General features: G+C 38.8%; 1 protein-coding gene across 3 annotated transcripts in view; it reads left to right on the forward strand.

Moving 5' to 3' along the window:
* ccser2b (coiled-coil serine-rich protein 2b) overlaps positions 1–18,879 on the forward strand; it is an 83,108-nt gene that overhangs the window by 49,071 nt on the left and 15,158 nt on the right. For all 3 annotated transcript variants that reach the window (XM_084135687.1, XM_084135686.1, XM_084135688.1), the window contains exons 6-9: positions 1,679–1,835; positions 7,205–7,285; positions 12,439–12,525; positions 16,514–16,624. In XM_084135687.1, the coding sequence (XP_083991813.1) occupies positions 1,679–1,835; positions 7,205–7,285; positions 12,439–12,525; positions 16,514–16,624 (436 nt within the window). The remainder of the gene's footprint in view (positions 1–1,678; positions 1,836–7,204; positions 7,286–12,438; positions 12,526–16,513; positions 16,625–18,879) is intronic.

Consider the following 18,879-nt stretch of genomic DNA (forward strand, 5'->3'; position numbering starts at 1 on the left):
TATTGAATTTGGTGACAAGGATTATGAATTTCAATGGGGTCAAAAATGTTTTGATAGCATACAAATCTTATTTAAGCTACAATATTTAATTTTTTTCGCCGCTAGGGGTCGCTAACCTCTTACAATAACAAAGGCGTAGGTTGATGACGCAGTGATTAAGCGGAATGATGGGACTTGCTGTCATGCTGATGGAGCTAATAACGTTTATGGATGAGTGAAAACATTCATGTTTTTTAACATGATTGTGGTATGAAGCAGGTCGCGATTGCTAATAAGATACAGATATTAGCAGACGTGAGTCCCGCGAATATAAAGGAATAAAGACATTTAATTACTACTCACACAGGTCAGTTTATTTGACGAATTAAACTTGTGAGGTAACGCAGCGCTGTTTCATTTGGTCTAACGTTACACCATCATACTAAACAGCATTTGAGTGTGTTGAAAGTTATAATGTTATTCTATGTGTTAGTTTTTGTTTGCTATATGAGACTAGCAGTAAGCTAGATCAACATTAGAATAACATACTGATTATATTCTAACATTTCATCATGTTGAGCTATATAACATTGATTTGTTATATGTACATTTGCTCACCTGTCTAATAAAGTACATGCAAGAACGGCGTCTCTGTCAAGTCGTGAAGGGAGCTCTCGGCATCTCGAAAACGCCACGCTGATATTGATCCTTGTTTTAGTTCTCCTTTTGTCCCAAAGTCTGCTTGCCATGATCCATAATGTTTGAACGAAACAACAACAGCGTGAGCGTGCCGCTAGACGTAACGCAGTTGTCCACATCTGTCGCCATGGTTACTATGGCAGTACAAGCAGAAACCAGGGATAACGTGGATATTACGTCATTGACAGGCGACAAGTGAACAGGGACGGGCACTTAAAATTCCTCTGAATTTACAAATTCTTGGAAATATTTAGGATAATTGAATTACACAATTAAAAATAGAAATAACACTGTGAATATATAACATTTTGTATTTTGATACAAAATTCTTACATATTGTACCTTTAAAGCAGAAATAACAATATACCATGATATATCATTGTGAAATACTCATATCGTGATATTAGATTTTGGTAATTTGGGCCACCCCATTTAAAAGTGTTACGAAACGTCCAAGAAGCAACGTGATATAATTTTGAAGAAATGTTGGCACAAGTGCGTTTTTCCAAAGAGCCTGAGTTAAAAACTATGCACCCTAACTCATAAATTTATCCAATAAATGTATCTAGCTCTTGCCATTTTTGAGTTCAATATGAGTTCAGATAATTTGTGAACAGACTGTGAGCGGTCTGCTGGCGAGCCATCTGAGACTGAAGCTAACCTACAAAAAATAAGTAAATGTTATGTAATGAATACCCACATTCTGAAGGCAGTCTTTGTTATAAAATTTTGTTATTTACAGTTCCAGTTTTTAGCCTTTAGTCCCCACAAGTGCAACAGTGTCTGTTTTATATCCATTTAAAAAGCAAATTAGTCTCAGAAAGCCACATTCTCAGCATACCTCCTACATATCCAGACTCAGGGGGATTTTGGATAAGATGGCTCTCATTGGACAGCTAACCTGTTTAAAGATTTTTATTTTATTTTTTTACCGTGGACTGAGGCCTCTGGCTGACCTGGTAAATGCTTTTTGATCACTTTCTCTTTGTCTGACCTACAGAACTGCCATTTTCCAGTCATTTGACGGATTTAGGGGACAGGGGCTGGATAGGTCAAGGTCAGATCATGCGACACTGGATGAGCTGACGCTGAAACTCATGGTTCAAGACTGCTCTTCTTTCACAGAACAGCTGCTTCAACTGAAGACACTGCTTCAGGTCAGATACAACCTTTAATGTATTTTCTGAGTGGTGTCCAAATTCTATTATAGCTGAATTTGTGATTGCATGTTACATAGCATATTGTAAGGCTTATTAGGACATTTCATTGACCGATTTCATTGACAGAACTCTTTTAATTAGTGGTGTTTGCTCATACTTTAATATTTGAAGAATCCCATAACCTTGCATATTGCATTTTGGTGCTCAAATTCCAAAACAGTCAAAAATCTGTGGAAAGCCTTCCCTGAAAAGTGGAAGCTGTTATAGCTGCAAAGCGGGGTCCAACTCCATATTAATGTCTATGTATTTAGAATGCATTGTCATTGCAGTCCCTGTTGGTGTAATGGTCAGGTGTCCCAATACTTCTGTTCATATCATGTACAGTGAGGAAAATAAGTATTTGAACACCCTGCTATTTTGCAAGTTCTCCCACTTGGAAATCATGGAGGGGTCTGAAATTGTCATCGTAGGTGCATGTCCACTGTGAGAGACATAATCTAAAAAAAAAAATCCAGAAATCACAATATATGATTTTTTAACTATTTATTTGTATGATACAGCTGCAAATAAGTATTTGAACACCTGTCTATCAGCTAGAATTCTGACCCTCAAAGACCTGTTAGTCTGCCTTTAAAATGTCCACCTCCACTCCATTTATTATCCTAAATTAGATGCACCTGTATGAGGTCGTTAGCTGCATAAAGACACCTGTCCACCCCATACAATCAGTAAGAATCCAACTACTAACATGGCCAAGACCAAAGAGCTGTCCAAAGACACTAGAGACAAAATTGTACACCTCCACAAGGCTGGAAAGGGCTACGGGGAAATTGCCAAGCAGCTTGGTGAAAAAAGGTCCACTGTTGGAGCAATCATTAGAAAATGGAAGAAGCTAAACATGACTGTCAATCTCCCTCGGACTGGGGCTCCATGCAAGATCTCACCTCGTGGGGTCTCAATGATCCTAAGAAAGGTGAGAAATCAGCCCAGAACTACACGGGAGGAGCTGGTCAATGACCTGAAAAGAGCTGGGACCACCGTTTCCAAGGTTACTGTTGGTAATACACTAAGACGTCATGGTTTGAAATCATGCATGGCACGGAAGGTTCCCCTGCTTAAACCAGCACATGTCAAGGCCCGTCTTAAGTTTGCCAATGACCATTTGGATGATCCAGAGGAGTCATGGGAGAAAGTCATGTGGTCAGATCAGACCAAAATAGAACTTTTTGGTCATAATTCCACTAAACGTGTTTGGAGGAAGAAGAATGATGAATACCATCCCAAGAACACCATCCCTACTGTGAAGCATGGGGGTGGTAGCATCATGCTTTGGGGGTGTTTTTCTGCACATGGGACAGGGCGACTGCACTGTATTAAGGAGAGGATGACCGGGGCCATGTATTGCGAGATTTTGGGGAACAACCTCCTTCCCTCAGTTAGAACATTGAAGATGGGTCGAGGCTGGGTCTTCCAACATGACAATGACCTGAAGCACACAGCCAGGATAACCAAGGAGTGGCTCTGTAAGAAGCATATCAAGGTTCTGGCGTGGCCTAGCCAGTCTCCAGACCTAAACCCAATAGAGAATCTTTGGAGGGAGCTCAAACTCCGTGTTTCTCAGCGACAGCCCAGAAACCTGACTGATCTAGAGAAGATCTGTGTGGAGGAGTGGGCCAAAATCCCTCCTGCAGTGTGTGCAAACCTGGTGAAAAACTACAGGAAACGTTTGACCTCTGTAATTGCAAACAAAGGCTACTGTACCAAATATTAACATTGATTTTCTCAGGTGTTTCTCAGGTGTTCACATGTTCAAATACTAGCTGTATCATACAAATAAATAGTTAAAAAATCCTACATTGTGATTTCTGGATTTTTTTTTTTTGATTATGTCTCTCACAGTGGACATGCACCTATGATGACAATTTCAGACCCCTCCATGATTTCTAAGTGGGAAAACTTGCAAAATAGCAGGGTGTTCAAATACTTATTTTCCTCACTGTATGTCCGAGGTCTTAAGAAGATAATTACAAAGTCTGTTGAATATGATACTCTGGGTGGGCTCTTTTGGCAACCACTCAGAATGGCCTAGAAACCTCTTAGCCAAATGTTAGTGACATTATAAATCTAGTTGTATACTGCACTATGATGTTTCTGCCATTACAAAGGTTCATTTTCAGTCACAGAGTCAACACAGAGTCAGTGTTTGTATCAGTAAGAGACAAACTGGGCCTTATTGAATTGGCTTGGGGTAGTGTGGCATTTACCAAGGCAGTTGATGTTGTTGCACAGTTCATCCGGGCCAAAGATCTTTGCCATCATATGGCTGCAGGGCCGGATGAAGACTCTTTGGTGCCCTGGGCATCTTAAATGCTTAACTTATTCACCTATTCAAATTTTCTAGGAACCAAAAATTTGTTAAATTAACTGGTTTTATTGGGAACACTAACAATAAGGTCTCATTTGTTAGAATTAATTGATGCATTAACTAACATAAAAGCTAACAATGAGCAATATATATTTTACAGCATTTTTTTTTAACCTTTGTTAAAATGTTCATGTTAGTTCACAGTGCATTAACTAATGTTGTTGATGTTGAGATTAACATGAACTAATATTAATAAATGCTGTAGAATTTGAAGTTCATTATTAGTTCATGTTAACTAATTTAGTCAACTAAAGTTAACAAATGAAACCAAATATAAAGTGTCATTTTATTTTACTTTTTATTATCCTCAAAAATCATTAATTTACATTAATAAACTTACCCTATTGTTTAAGATTACATCAATGCAAGTCATTAAGTGTTAAATCAAGTAGAAAAAAATCCTTACAGTTTGAAACTTTCCTTTTTTACAGTGTAGTTGTTACATGGTAGTGGATAAGGAAGGAGTAGTTTAGGTAAAGATCAAATACACAGATGTTTAATGATGACAAAAACAAAGTCTAAAGAGAACGCAGGCATAGAAATACAGGATAACAAGCAGATAGTCAAAGAAATAAGAATAAACAAACCCATGGGGTAAATCCAACGTAACAGCTTTGAAAACATGCTAAGACTATTAAAGAGAAAGACTGAACTGAAACACAGGGCTACAAATACGCGTTGCATCCCAGTTTGCCTACTTAAACTATGCCCTAAAAGTATGTACTGTACTGTTTTTGTGAAGTATAAAAAAAAAAAAAAAGTATTACATACTTTTGAGTGTGTAGCAGAAATGTAGGCAAGCTTGTATAGACTATTGGTCATAATTTCCATCTTTAACGGACTGCTCTATCGCTTAGTTACATGCATCCTGTCACCGATTAAACTATCCTGTCAATCATCTTATCACAGTTAATATCCTCCACATTCAATGTAATTTAATTTCCTACCACTTTGATCTGTCAGCCGTGGGTCTTAAATACAGTGAACTGTCCTCATGTTTTGCATAATGATGCTTTTAAAAGTTAATGACCAAACGTATCTTTATAAAAGTCAATCAGTGTTGGGGAAATCTATGGGGAAAGTTACTTTTAAAAGTAATGTGTTACAATATTGCTTTACTCCCTAACTTTACTCAGTTACTCCCAGCAAGCAATGGGAGAGAAGAGAGGGAAAGGATCTCATGCCAGGACTCAAATTCGGGTCATTTGAGGCACTATTCTCTGTGTCGGAGCACTGTTCACAAAGCTGTGGCTTTAACTCTGAGTCGTTCTGAGCTACATGAGCTTAAGCTGTGTAGACTTGGAATTAAGCCTTTTTCCCCATTATTATTTGATTCATGGAACAGGACACCAGTTATCTTGCCAAGAAAAATCTTTATTGAACAACATTTAGAAAAACATGTTGCTTATGTTTAAAAATGGAATGTATACCTCATGCTTACACATGGTACAATCCACTTTCCATATTAAGAAACTATTTCTCAGTGTATACATTTGTGGTACATTTGCATCAGTTGAAAAACATTTATTTTCTTGTAAAGAACATGCCAATTGTACACATTTAAATGTATCATCATCATTGGAACATCTCTGCTTAGTGAACGTTGCATTGCACACATACCTCTAAGCAAAATTTATAACTCTCCCAGCTCCCGTCCTTGTGTCTAAAATATGATCCTTAAACACATGTATCCATGCAATCTATAGCCTAACTCATGCATTTTAAACTTCATTTAGTATTATGAATACTAATAAATAATAATAATACAGATACATAATTTTAAATATATTAAATAATGAAATTATATTAAAAGATGAAATTTTAGTCTTCAAGCTGTCTCTATAAAGCTGATTGTAGATCATTTCTGATAGGAGGGACATGTTCTAGAACTCCTTAGAGGAGTTTTACAACTCCCTAAGTTACACTTAAGGCTTTTAAAGGGATAAAAGGATGTGTAAGATGTTATGGGAGTATGGAAAGATCACACATAAGGATGAAAGGATACTCCTACTTGTCCATTCCTTTTTATCATGGGGCCTATGCACACAAATGTACTTTTACGGGTTCTTCAAGTGTGTTTGTGAAAGAGAGAGAGTGGGTAAAAGATTCTCTTCCAAAATATTTCTACGGATACCAGTAGTCTCCTACTGTCAACTCTCTGAGAGTATTTCAAAATGTTAACTGTCACTTTTTTAGTTCAAGCAAGTGCCTCATTTTTATTTATTTATTTATTTTGATTGATGGGTTAAAAATACAACAGTCCAGTGTATGAAATAATCAACACACACACGCACGCACGCACACACACGCGCACACACACGTACATGCAATGTGTGTATATATATATATATAATATATATAATATATATAATATATATATATATATATATATATATAATTATTATTATTTTTTTTATTTTTTTTGCCTCAGTAGACTCCTAATTACTGCTTATTAAATAGTAAGTAAGGTAGTTGTTACGTTTAGGTATTGGGTAAGAATTGAGCAGGATTAGGAATGTAGAATAAGGTCATGCTAAGGCATTAATATGTTTTATAAGTACTACTAAATAGCCAATATCCTAGTAATATTCATGCTAATAAACAACTAGTTAATCTTGAGAATTGGACCTTAAACTTTTATATACTGTATATATATATATATATATATATATATATATATATATATATATATATATATATATATATATATATATATATACACACATATAAACCTGGAACTTTTGTACACAGCGGAATGCAGAACTTTTTATGAGCTTGTCTTACTGGTCTTCCACTGTGTTACTGGTCTTCCACATTTGAACGAAAAAAGTCTAGTGCGACCACTAAACACTGAGCAATTGTATTGATAAAACAAATGACTAATTTGCAGCAATTTTTTCCACCACATTACAAGGTTGATTTTGTTTGTTGTTTGTTTCAGATGGAGACAGATGGTTCAGTTGAAGAGACTTTAGAGGCTTATACTCCACAATCCACTGACCAACCTTTACTTGATCAGAAGGTAAGATCTTATCTTATCTTCCTTAAATCCATGACATTTTGCTTTTTCAAGTGTAATCTTTTAGATGTTTTCCAGTTTTTCCCAATAATAAAACAAATTCATGTGTTTAACGTTTGAAGTCATATGTACATTTGTTTCTTTGTATATAATGTTTATTTTATTTTTTTGAGATTTTGTTTTCTACAAACTTAGATATTTTTTTTTTAAGTGCAAATATTCCACATCTCTCAGTTAATTTCAAGTCATGAAAACTACATGTATAATAATTATAAATATAATTATAAAGTGCTTGATGCACACTTCAAGTACATTAAAGTTTTTAAAATCAATCCAATACTGGGATGTGTCACAAGACGCTGAAGAACAGACAACGGATGATCGTTCACAGGAATCTACTAAAGAGATTAGAGGAAACCACATGGGTAAATATCATAGAGTGCCTGCAGGCACTTGAATGACTTAACTCTAGTACAACAGGCTATCTATATTGCAGGATGGACCGGGACTGACGATGATTAAGATGAAGAACCGTGAGCGGGAGTCAGGTAAGTCTTGCACTGGTGTGAGAGACCAGACCAGACAGTGTAGTTAAGGTGAGTGTGGGCTTTTATGCAGGTCCCGGTTAATCCGCCACAGGTATAGGGAATCAGTATTCAAGCGAATTGGAACGGAGAGTTGGAGTAGTAGGGTCTGACGCTGATGAGAAGGCTGGACTTGTGACAGAACCTCTCCCTCCACGGGCGGCACCTGACAACCGAAGGTGGTAACGACGAGGACGACCTATTCCTCTGGGTGCAGGATGATCTGGGTGGTAGCGTGAAACTTCTGGAGTAGGGTAGGGTCTAGAATATCGTCATGTGGCACTCAAGATCTTTTTTCAGGGTCGTAACCTTCCCAGTCGATGAGGTATTAGAGTTAGCCGCCTTGTCGCCAGGAGTCCAGGATGGAATGGACTGCGTAGATGGGATCCCCGTCCAGCTCGACCGGAGGCATTTCACAGCTGGCACTTCTGACGGCTCTACTGACCAAGGGAACAGGGGTGGCTGGAAGCCGAGTACGCACTGAAATGGTGTTAGGCCTATGGTGGGCTGACGAAGAGAGTTTTAGCGTACTCTGCACATGGAAGATAATATCTACTGGATCTTCCTCTCCGTGTGCCCATTCGATTGAGGATGATAGCCAGTTGTTAATCTCACTGACACACCAAGGAGATGGAAGAAAGCCTTCCGAACTCTTGAGATCCGCGATCTGAAACTATGTCTTCGGGTAAACCATTGTTACAGAACATATGATTAAATAGGGCTTCAGCAGTCTCCAAAGCAGATGGCAGTCCTTTTAATGGAATAAGTTGACAGGCTTCAGAGAAATGGTCCATGACTACAAGGATACAGGTGAATGAGTCAAAGATGGGTAGGTCAGTGATGAAATCCACTCCTAGGTGTGACCAGGGTCAGTGAGGAATGGGCAGCGGATGCATTTTACCTTCGGGAAGATTGACAGTCGCGGAGCCGATGGAACATAGGTTCGTCCTTCAGGACCTTCCGTCAGAGCAGGTTCGGTGTAGGTAGCTTCTGTGATTTAGTCATCTAGAGCCCATTCAATGGGACTGACAGTGGAGGGAGAATGGGCTCTGGGTTGGTCAGGGGCATGTATACGGGATCGAGTCACGGTGAAGTGAAACCGGGTGAAGAATAGAGCCCATCTGGCCTGACAAGGATTCAAGCGCTTGGCTTATCTGAGGTGTTCCAAGTTACGATGGTCTATGATCACTTCAAATGGATGGTTGGCTCCCTCCAGACAGTGATGCCACTCCTCCAACGCAAGTTTGATAGCTAGACGTTCCTGATTTCCGATGTCAGAGTTCTGCTCCGCCAGGGACAACTTCTTGGAGAAAAAGGCACTTGGATGGAGCTTGGGTGAAACCCCCTGCTGCTGTGACAGCACTGATCTGGTGAACGCCTGCTTAAGCTGGTGGAATGCTTCTGTGGCTGTTGGTGACCAGGACAGAGACTTGGGCATTTTACATAGCATGGAGTTGAGAGGAGATGATAGGGTGCTAAAGTTTGCAATGAAGCAGTGATATAAATTAGCAAAGCAAAGGAATCATTGGAGTTCCTTTATGGTGGTGGGAATGGGCGAGTTATGGACTGCATACCTTTGGCATCGATGATATAGCTCAGGAACGAATAGAGGAAATTCACATTTTTATAGCTTGAGGTAAAGGTGATTCTCCCTCAGCTTTTGGAGGACCTGCGCAATGTGGAGGCAATCATCTACCTCTTTCCGGGAGTAGATCAGGATGTAGTTGATGTAAACGATCACAAAACGTCCTAGGGAGGAGGTCCTCCCGGAACCTCCCGGAACACCTCATTCATGAAGGCTTGGAATACGGAGAGTTGACTAGCCTATACAGCATGACCTGATATTTATAGTGCCCCAATGGTGTGATGAAGGCAGTCTTCCTTTCTTCCCCCCTCCGTATCCGGATGAGGTTGTACATGCTGCGCAGGTCCAACTTGGTGAAGATGAAAGCATCTAGAGCGCCACTGGAAAGAAATAAGAAGAAATAGCTGGAAGCTTCAGGGGATATAGAAGGGCAGATGTAACCCTGGTGAAGAGCCTCTTCTACATACTTCTCCATGGCATTATTTTCTCGGATGGATAATGGGTACACTCTTCCCTTAGGCAGGGTGGTTCCTGGCAGCAATTAAATAGCACAGTCCCATGGCCTATGAGGTGGTAAACGGGTTGCCAATTGCGTACTAAAAACATCCTGGAACACCCTGTACTCCTCTGGGATTTCGACTTGGTATTATTAGATGGTTTAACTGTTGAAATGGGTCGAGAGAGAAGTTGTAAGCAGGTATCAAAGCAGCTGTCACTCCAGGAGAGAATGTCACTAGATGTCCAGGAGATATGAGGGTTAAGATATTTTAGCCAGGGACGTCCCAGGATGATGTTAGATATTGATCCATCCAGCACCGGTAAGGAGATATTTTCATAATTAGTGGCACCAATGTGAGTGAAGTGAGTAGTGATACCTCGTCCAAGTGGTTTCCCCAGGATGGAGTGAACATTAATCTTCTGGCAAGGGATTTGCGGGATGCGGAAATGGTTGATGAAGTTTCTGGAGATTAAGTTTCCCGCGGAGCCCGAATGGATGAGGGCCTTGGCTGAAATGAAGTGCAGCCACAGCGGGTGGAGAATGCAGGGCAGGAAGTTCCAGATCACATGTATTTAAGTGCTGGGCCACACGGGATATATTGTTGGATGAGATTTTCCAATCAAAAGCTGTTGTCATAAATGGCAAGATCCAAACGTAGTGATGGTGATAAACCCTGTCTGTGGGCTGTGATGAGTGCTGGCTCATTCCATCGGCTTGTGGCAGCATGGATTAAAAATTTAACCGCATCCTCAAACACAGAGGATTTTCCCTGCTTGAGACGAAATAACTGGTCATGCACAGAGAGAAAGGTGGCAGTTTGATCATATACCTCTTTGAATTGTGTAAGAAAGGCATTCAAAGTCTGAGTTACTGGCCCAGCTTGCTCCCAGATAGTTTTGGCCCACTGGAGTGCACGACCAGAGAGCAGAGAAATAATGAACACAACCTTTGCTCTATCCGTGGTGAAACACTGTGAATGCATCTCGAATAACAGCGTGCACTGGGCTAGGAAGCCGCTGCAGTTCTCCGCCGCGCCAGAGAAGGGCACTAGTAAAGTCATGGGACTGGCAGGCAGATCGTGCAGGGAGTGATGAGCGGATGAAGAAGCGATTGACGGAGCTGGTGAACTAGGATCCATTTCACAATAGCTTTCTGGTCTTCTGTCACAAAACGATGAAGCACAGACAACGGATGATCATTCACAGGAATTTATTAAAGAGAATAGAAGAAAATACATGGATAAACATCATAGATTGCCAGCAGGCACTTGAATGACTTAACTCGAGACAACAGTCTATCTATATTGCAGGATGGACGGGGACTCACAAAGATGAAGATGAAGACTGATCGACGATGATGAAGATGAAGAACCGCGATCGCAAGTCAGGTAAGTCTTGCACTGGTGTGAGAGACGAGACCAGACAGTGTAGTGAAGGTGAGTGTGGGCTTTTATGCAGGTCCCGGTTAATCAGCCACAGGTGTTAATGGGAATCAGTATTCAGGCGAATTGAAATGAAGAGGTGGAGTATTAGGCTCTGACGCTGATGGGAAGGCTGGACTCGTGACAGGATGTGCAGAGAGTTTCTCAGGGGCCAGGGCTCAACTGTAAATAAAAAGGGCATCAAATACTAGTAATTCCATTATAACAATTACTCCATTAAATATATTTATAGGCATATATATAATTAGGGCTGTCAATAGATTACATTTTTTAATCACGATTAATCACACCCTTTCAAAATTAAGCATGAAAAATGCATTTAAAAATATTTCGCACAAAACTGAAAAATGAATGCAAAGTTATCAGTCAAGTAAACAATGAGTCACAGATCGAAAAATAAGTGTGAATCAAAATGTTTAAAAAGCATTTAAAAAATTGTAAGCACATATTTTCATTTTTTTTGTTTGCTTATGTTTTTCGCTTTACTCAAAATTCAAAATACACAAATTCTGCGCTTGCTTTTCCAAATGCTGATGGTCAGACTCGTACAGGTGAAAAACATGGTGATTTTGTGTGCAATTTAAATAACTTTGAATTCATGTTTCAGTTTTGTGGAATATAATTTTAATTATATTCATGCTTACTATTTTTTTAAAAAGCATTTTTAAATTTTTGATTCACACTTATTATTTTTTGATCGGTGACCGCGTTGTTTGTGTCTCTTCTGACCACTCCATATCAGACATACTAAAGAAGTTTCCTAAAGTCTTTATGAGGATTGGGGCATGATCCAGATTGACATAATTCCAAGTGAGCCAACAACTCTTACATGTCCTGAGCATGTGCACAGTCCATTGCACCACTCTGAAAAGTTCAGATTAATGCACCAACAGCAGCGCCAACTCGCCTCAAAACAAAAACAAATGTGTCTATTTGTGTAATATTTTTGCTATTAATAAATAAGCATGTAATGCTTATTAGAACCCCTGTTCTGATTTGGCAAAAGAAAAATGAAAAAGGAGGTTCACCTTGTCTGTTATTTTCTAGGTGGCACTGCTTCTGAAAGAGGTTCAAGAACTGAAAAATGAGCTCAGAAGCAAAGACAGGATGATTGCTGAACTTTCCCAGCAGCTGGTGCGTATTATAGCCTAAATATTTGAGAGTAACTAACTTTAAACATTGAAAAAAAAAGTGGTATTTTAGTTTAGCATGTTATTTATACTAAATCATTGGATGGTTTAACATTCAATGGTTGGTAACGTAATGTTAACAAATACAACTTTTGATTTTAATAATGTATTTTTTGTCATCACTTACTCACCCTCAAGTTGTTCCAAACCTGTATGAGTTTCTTTCTTCTGTTGAACACAGAAGATATTTTAAAGAATGTTGGTAATCAAACAATGGACGGTAGCCATTGACTTCCATCGTAGGCTACAGTCAACTGTCTGGTTACCAATGCCACTTTTCCACTGCCGGGCCGAATGGTTCTAAGAACGGTAAGGAACGGTTCCAGTTGTATTTCCACTTGAGCCCGTTATGGCACGGCCCGATTACAAACCCTTCTTGGGCCGGAATTCTCTGCACAGTTGTCGAACTGTGCTGTTAGAATTTGTGTAGTGACATCGCAACTCAGGATTGGTCGCTTGTCTGTTGCCTAGCTACCAGTTTCTCTGTAGCTGGCTAAGCACGCTATTTGAGTGACATAAACACAAATTAGAAGAAATATCTGATCATATCATCTGTAAACTCTTGCATTACCAAGGCAACGACTGATGCATTTGTATTACATTCCAAAGAGCTCCGTTATCAGCCCCACAGTGGAAAATGAAACATTATCCATGCCGGATTGGCCCGCTAGCATGGAATGGAATGGTTAAGCAAAGAAAACGGAGAACTGGAAAAGCAGCTCAACAAAATTTAAAATACCTTATTTTGTGTTCAACAGAAGAAAGAAACTCATACAGGTTTGGAACAACATGAGGCTGAGTAAATGAGTAAATGGGAAATCAGCCGTTGTAAAAATAAAGAAACCTCAAACTGAAAACAGACTGCAAGCCAGTTGCGAGGCTGCATAAGGGCCAGGGTGGCACTGGCCCCCTCAGATTGATGTCCGGTCCACCCACTCATTCCAAATAATTAGTAATTACATTAGAAGGATGTAGTAACACCTGAGTCATTACTGTCCAAAACCTTACAAAAAACATAATTAGGAACTAATCGTAAATAATGGTTATGTATTAATTTAGATCAGGGTGGAGAATGTCAGTCCTGAAAAGCCACAATCCTGAAGAGTTTTGCTCCAACCCTAATTAAACACACCTGAACAAGCTAATCAAGGTCTTAAGGGTTACTAGAAAGCTAGAGGCATTCAAGCTATTTTATTTTTTATATACGAGGAAAATAAGTATTTGAACACCCTGCTATTTTGCAAGTTCTCCCACTTAGAAATCATGGAGGGGTCTGAAATTGTCATCGTAGGTGCATGTCCACTGTGAGAGACATAATCTAAAAAAATAAATCCAGAAATCACAATGTATGATTTTTTAACTATTTATTTGTATGATACAGCTGCAAATAAGTATTTGAACACCTGAGAAAATCAATGTTAATATTTGGTACAGTAGCCTTTGTTTGCAATTACAGAGGTCAAACGTTTCCTGTAGTTTTTCACCAGGTGTGCACACACTGCAGGAGGGATTTTGGCCCACTCCTCCACACAGATCTTCTCTAGATCAGTCAGGTTTCTGGGCTGTCGCTGAGAAACATGGAGTTTGAGCTCCCTCCAAAGATTCTCGATTGGGTTTAGGTCTGGAGACTGGCTAGGCCACGCCAGAACCTTGATATGCTTCTTACAGAGCCACTCCTTGGTTATCCTGGCTGTGTGCTTCGGGTCATTGTCATGTTGGAAGACCCAGCCTCGACCCATCTTCAATGCTCTAACTGAGGGAAGTTGGTTGTTCCCCAAAATCTCGCAATACATGGCCCCGGTCATCCTCTCCTTAATACAGTGCAGTCGCCCTGTCCCATGTGCAGAAAAACACCCCCAAAGCATGATGCTACCACCCCCATGCTTCACAGTAGGGATGGTGTTCTTGGGATGGTACTCATCATTCTTCTTCCTCCAAACACGTTTAGTGGAATTATGACCAAAAAGTTCTATTTTGGTCTCATCTGACCACATGACTTTCTCCCATGGCTCCTCTGGATCATCCAAATGGTCACTGGCAAACTTAAGATGGGCCTTGACATGTGCTGGTTTAAGCAGGGGAACCTTCCGTGCCATGCATGATTTCAAACCATGACGTCTTAGTGTATTACCAACAGTAACCTTGGAAACGGTGGTCCCAGCTCTTTTCAGGTCATTGACCAGCTCCTCCCGTGTAGTTCTGGGCTGATTTCTCACCTTTCTTAGGATCATTGAGACCCCACGAGGTGAGATCTTGCATGGAGCCCCAGTCCGAGGGAGATTGACAGTCATGTTTAGCTTCTTCCATTTTCTAATGATTGCTCCAACAGTGGACCTTTTTTCACCAAGCTGCTTGGCAATTTCCCCGTAGCCCTTTCCAGTCTTGTGGAGGTGTACAATTTTGTCTCTAGTGTCTTTGGACAGCTCTTTGGTCTTGGCCATGTTAGTAGTTGGATTCTTACTGATTGTATGGGGTGGACAGGTGTCTTTATGCAGCCAACGACCTCAAACAGGTGCATCTAATTTAGGATAATAAATGGAGTGGAGGTGGACATTTTAAAGGCAGACTAACAGGTCTTTGAGGGTCAGAATTCTAGCTGATAGACAGGTGTTCAAATACTTATTTGCAGCTGTATCATACAAAGAAATAGTTAAAAAATCATATATTATGATTTCTGGATTTTTTTTTGTGGATTATGTCTCTCACAATGGACATGCACCTACGATGACAATTTCAGACCCCTCCATGATTTCCAAGTGGGAGAGCTGGCAAAATAGCAGGGTGTTCAAATATTTATTTTCCTCACTGTATATCATAAATGTACATGAACATCCAGAAATTTGCCCAATGAGAGCACATTAGCTGTATATAACAACGATTTAACTCACACTGGTGCTAAACTGTGATTGGTGGATGGATGGATGGATAAATAGATGTTGTCTTCATACATATTGGAAACACAATGTGTTCTGATCTGCTTGTCTTGCGTGGAGGCATTGTGATTGTATATCAGTGTAATCTAAACTTGATCTAGTGCTTTTAAAAGAAAGGTTTGCTTTGCACCAGCACCATTTATTCCAGATTAAGTTTAAATATTGCACAAGGGAAATATATCTGAATACAGGGCATGTGTGTGAGTCAGTCTTGAAACAGGTAGTGCTGAACTGATTATTCATGACAAACTCAAACTTTTGCATACAGAGACTGCCTTTATTTATTTAGTTTCTTATTAAAGCAACATGAGTAGATATATTGTTAGAGGAAATAATATTCTCAGACGTAGTGAAATATTGTTGCTAAATTAGATTTTGTACATGAACTCAAAACTCAGATCTATTCTCATCATTTTTATTTCGCTCATAATGTAGTATTTTTGCTTTCAGTGTGAGGGTGAATTTCACAAAAACATCATAATCCACCCAAAATCAAAATATTTAAGCTTTTTTTTTGGCAAATATTTCTTGTTGTTGTTGTTGTTGCATTGTAAAATTATTGTAATTTTTGTAATTCCCATTATTCTCAATAACGATTCTCATTAGATTTTACCACATGTTGTATACTTCACATATTTAAATAATATATAATTTATTTGCATTGCTTAACTGTCATGAACTGTCATTTCAAGATACAAAAATACCTCAGGCTTAATGGTCCTAAATAGGATTAATTTTCTTAAAAAAAGATATATATATATTTTATTTATTTTGGGATGTAATACATGTTTTTGAAAATCTTTATAAAATGTACACTTATTTGTGTTTATGAATGTTCATGATGTTTGGACCTGTAATATTGAAATGTGTGTTGTGTTCTATTGTGAATGTTCCTGGAATCACAACAGATGTGATGAGACCAGTGTGACGTTTGTTTGCTGTTAATTATACTTTGTTTTACATAGCAATACATCAGCATTTTATTTTTATTTTTCATAGTCTTCTCCAGTAGAGGATATACAGTGCCACTGCCTGCAGGGGTCAGAGGCTTACAAGGAGTCAGCGGAGCACCAGGACAAGGATACTCAAACCCTGTGGAGGCCACATAATGTGAGTATATATGCAGAGATAGAAAACAAGGTCAGGCCAACTTTATCACTGCATTATTGGTTATATTATGTACATGATTAGGAATAGTACTGACTGACAGAGGCATAGGCCAAATTATTTCAATCACCTCTGTTCAAATAAGGATGCTCATGTATCTGAGAGGAAAGAAGTTAGGGGCTGGGGTTTTGACTGGTCGGTGTAATCGTCATGCGTGTTTTTGAATCTTCCAACATAGGCTCATTGGAAAAACATACCTATACATACAATTCACTGCAGTTCCCATTTGAAATGAACACTAGTGGCAGTAAAACACCAACAAAGCACAAAGCACTTCAGTTTGCATCTTTATCTCTCATTTACTTTTGTTGACACAGTCAGTTAGGTTTTGGGTAGGGTTTAGTATTGGAGGTACATTATTTTTAAAGGGGTCATGAACTGAGAAATCAAATTTTCCTTGAGCTTTTGACATATAAAAGGTCATCATACTATAATAATATCCTGTAAGTTTCAGAACTGAAAACTTCCTTGTTATTCCAAAAACAGCTTATAATGTAACCAAGCCCAGCGAACAACTCGTTGTGGAATGTGCCTATAATAGGACAAAGGATCCTAATGCTAGGAATGTGGTTATTTATTTTCAACAATGTGAATGTCTCAGTTGAGCATTATTTATTCGGATTCGGTACATTTCTCAGTGGATTATTTGGTAAATCAGTCGCAATTTCGGCACAGGCTTTGCAAACAGACTTTTATGATATGGACTCGACAGTAATGGCACAGCATGTAAGTAACTGTGTTCATTCTAATGCCTGATCTGTGACCAGTGATTTCTGATATTTAATGATGTATGTACAATCAGATATTCTTTGTATATGTCAGTAAATCAAACCAGTGACTAAATGGGTAACTTCACATTGTTTCTCTTGGTAGGATGAAAATAATCTGTTATTTAAACTGTGATAAAATTATATATAGAAAGCTATCAAAGAACGCTCTTTTTATTTTTTTTATTTTTTACAATCACTGGAGCTGTCAATCAAACAGTGCAAGTTTATCAGTGACTGAGTTCTGGACTCTCGCCAAAACTTCTGTTATAACAAAGTCCCTTTCATCAATAGTCTGATTATAATCAACGAATCTCTTATTTACATTGTGTTTTCACTGTTAGTTATGATGAAAGCATTCTTTATTGTGCAGGAATCAAATTGCAAAGAAGAGATCATAGTTCATGCGCTCAACATGTCTGTAATCATGAATGATGACAGCTTTAATATTTGGGTGAAAAAAGGCTGTGTGATTTCTACTTCATTAATGGCAACAATCTGCAAAATGAATGCTTGTTTCCGAACACTGCTGATGATTTTAATTTTTAGGACTGATTTTTTTTAAAATTTACATTAGCTACTGACAAGTGACCAAGCTGGCGTGTTCACCAGCACTGTTCTCCTGTTCTTAGTATTGTTAGTCGACCATGCTGAGAAATCCGTCATGGAACAGTTTGTAATTGCACTGAACCCAAAGAAATGCTGCCACTGGATGATGCAAAAGTCCCTATTGTCTTGACAGTTCTTAAGAAACTTTGTCTGTAGTCCTGGAAACAGAATTGTGTGATGATGTGACATTTCTTGCAGGCTCTGAAAGAAATCACTCTTGTTCAGTGGATCTCAGTCTGTGGTTCTGTGCTCAAAGGGTAATGGACAACAGGGAAAAACAATGCAGTTAATATTCAGAAAAGACCCCTCGAGGGATCAGATCAAACAGAGGAAAATGTTGACGGCCGGCAGAACGAAACAGCCAAAAGTGTGGCAGTGATGACTGTGTGATCCTAATTGAATTTGACTGTGTTTAGTCGGCAGTTTTCATGAATGGCATACTAAATAGGGCCTCAAACTTTTTTTCCTCAATAGTTAGTAAAGGGTTCTTAGTATCCTTTTCATTGATTATAAAAGATTTGCCATTTTTGCAACCCTTTTAGCAAATTTGATAGATTTTTGTTATTTTCTAACTATACATATTATATAAACATCAAAGTTAAATGGACAAAATAAATCAATTTTAATTGAAATTTATTTGTTTTTGGAATAAGGGCAAATGAAAAAGTCTATGTTGTGCTGTTGAGTGTGTACAATGCCTATTGAGAACAGTGTTGTCACAATACCAGAATTTCAGTAGTCGGTACCAATACCAGTAACATTTCCCAGTTCTCTGTATTCATAGCAAAAAGGATTTCACTATTTGACTTTACGAAGATAAAA

This window comes from Abramis brama (genome assembly GCF_963993115.1).
Source record: "Abramis brama genome assembly, chromosome: 14".
NCBI lineage: Eukaryota > Metazoa > Chordata > Actinopteri > Cypriniformes > Leuciscidae > Abramis > Abramis brama.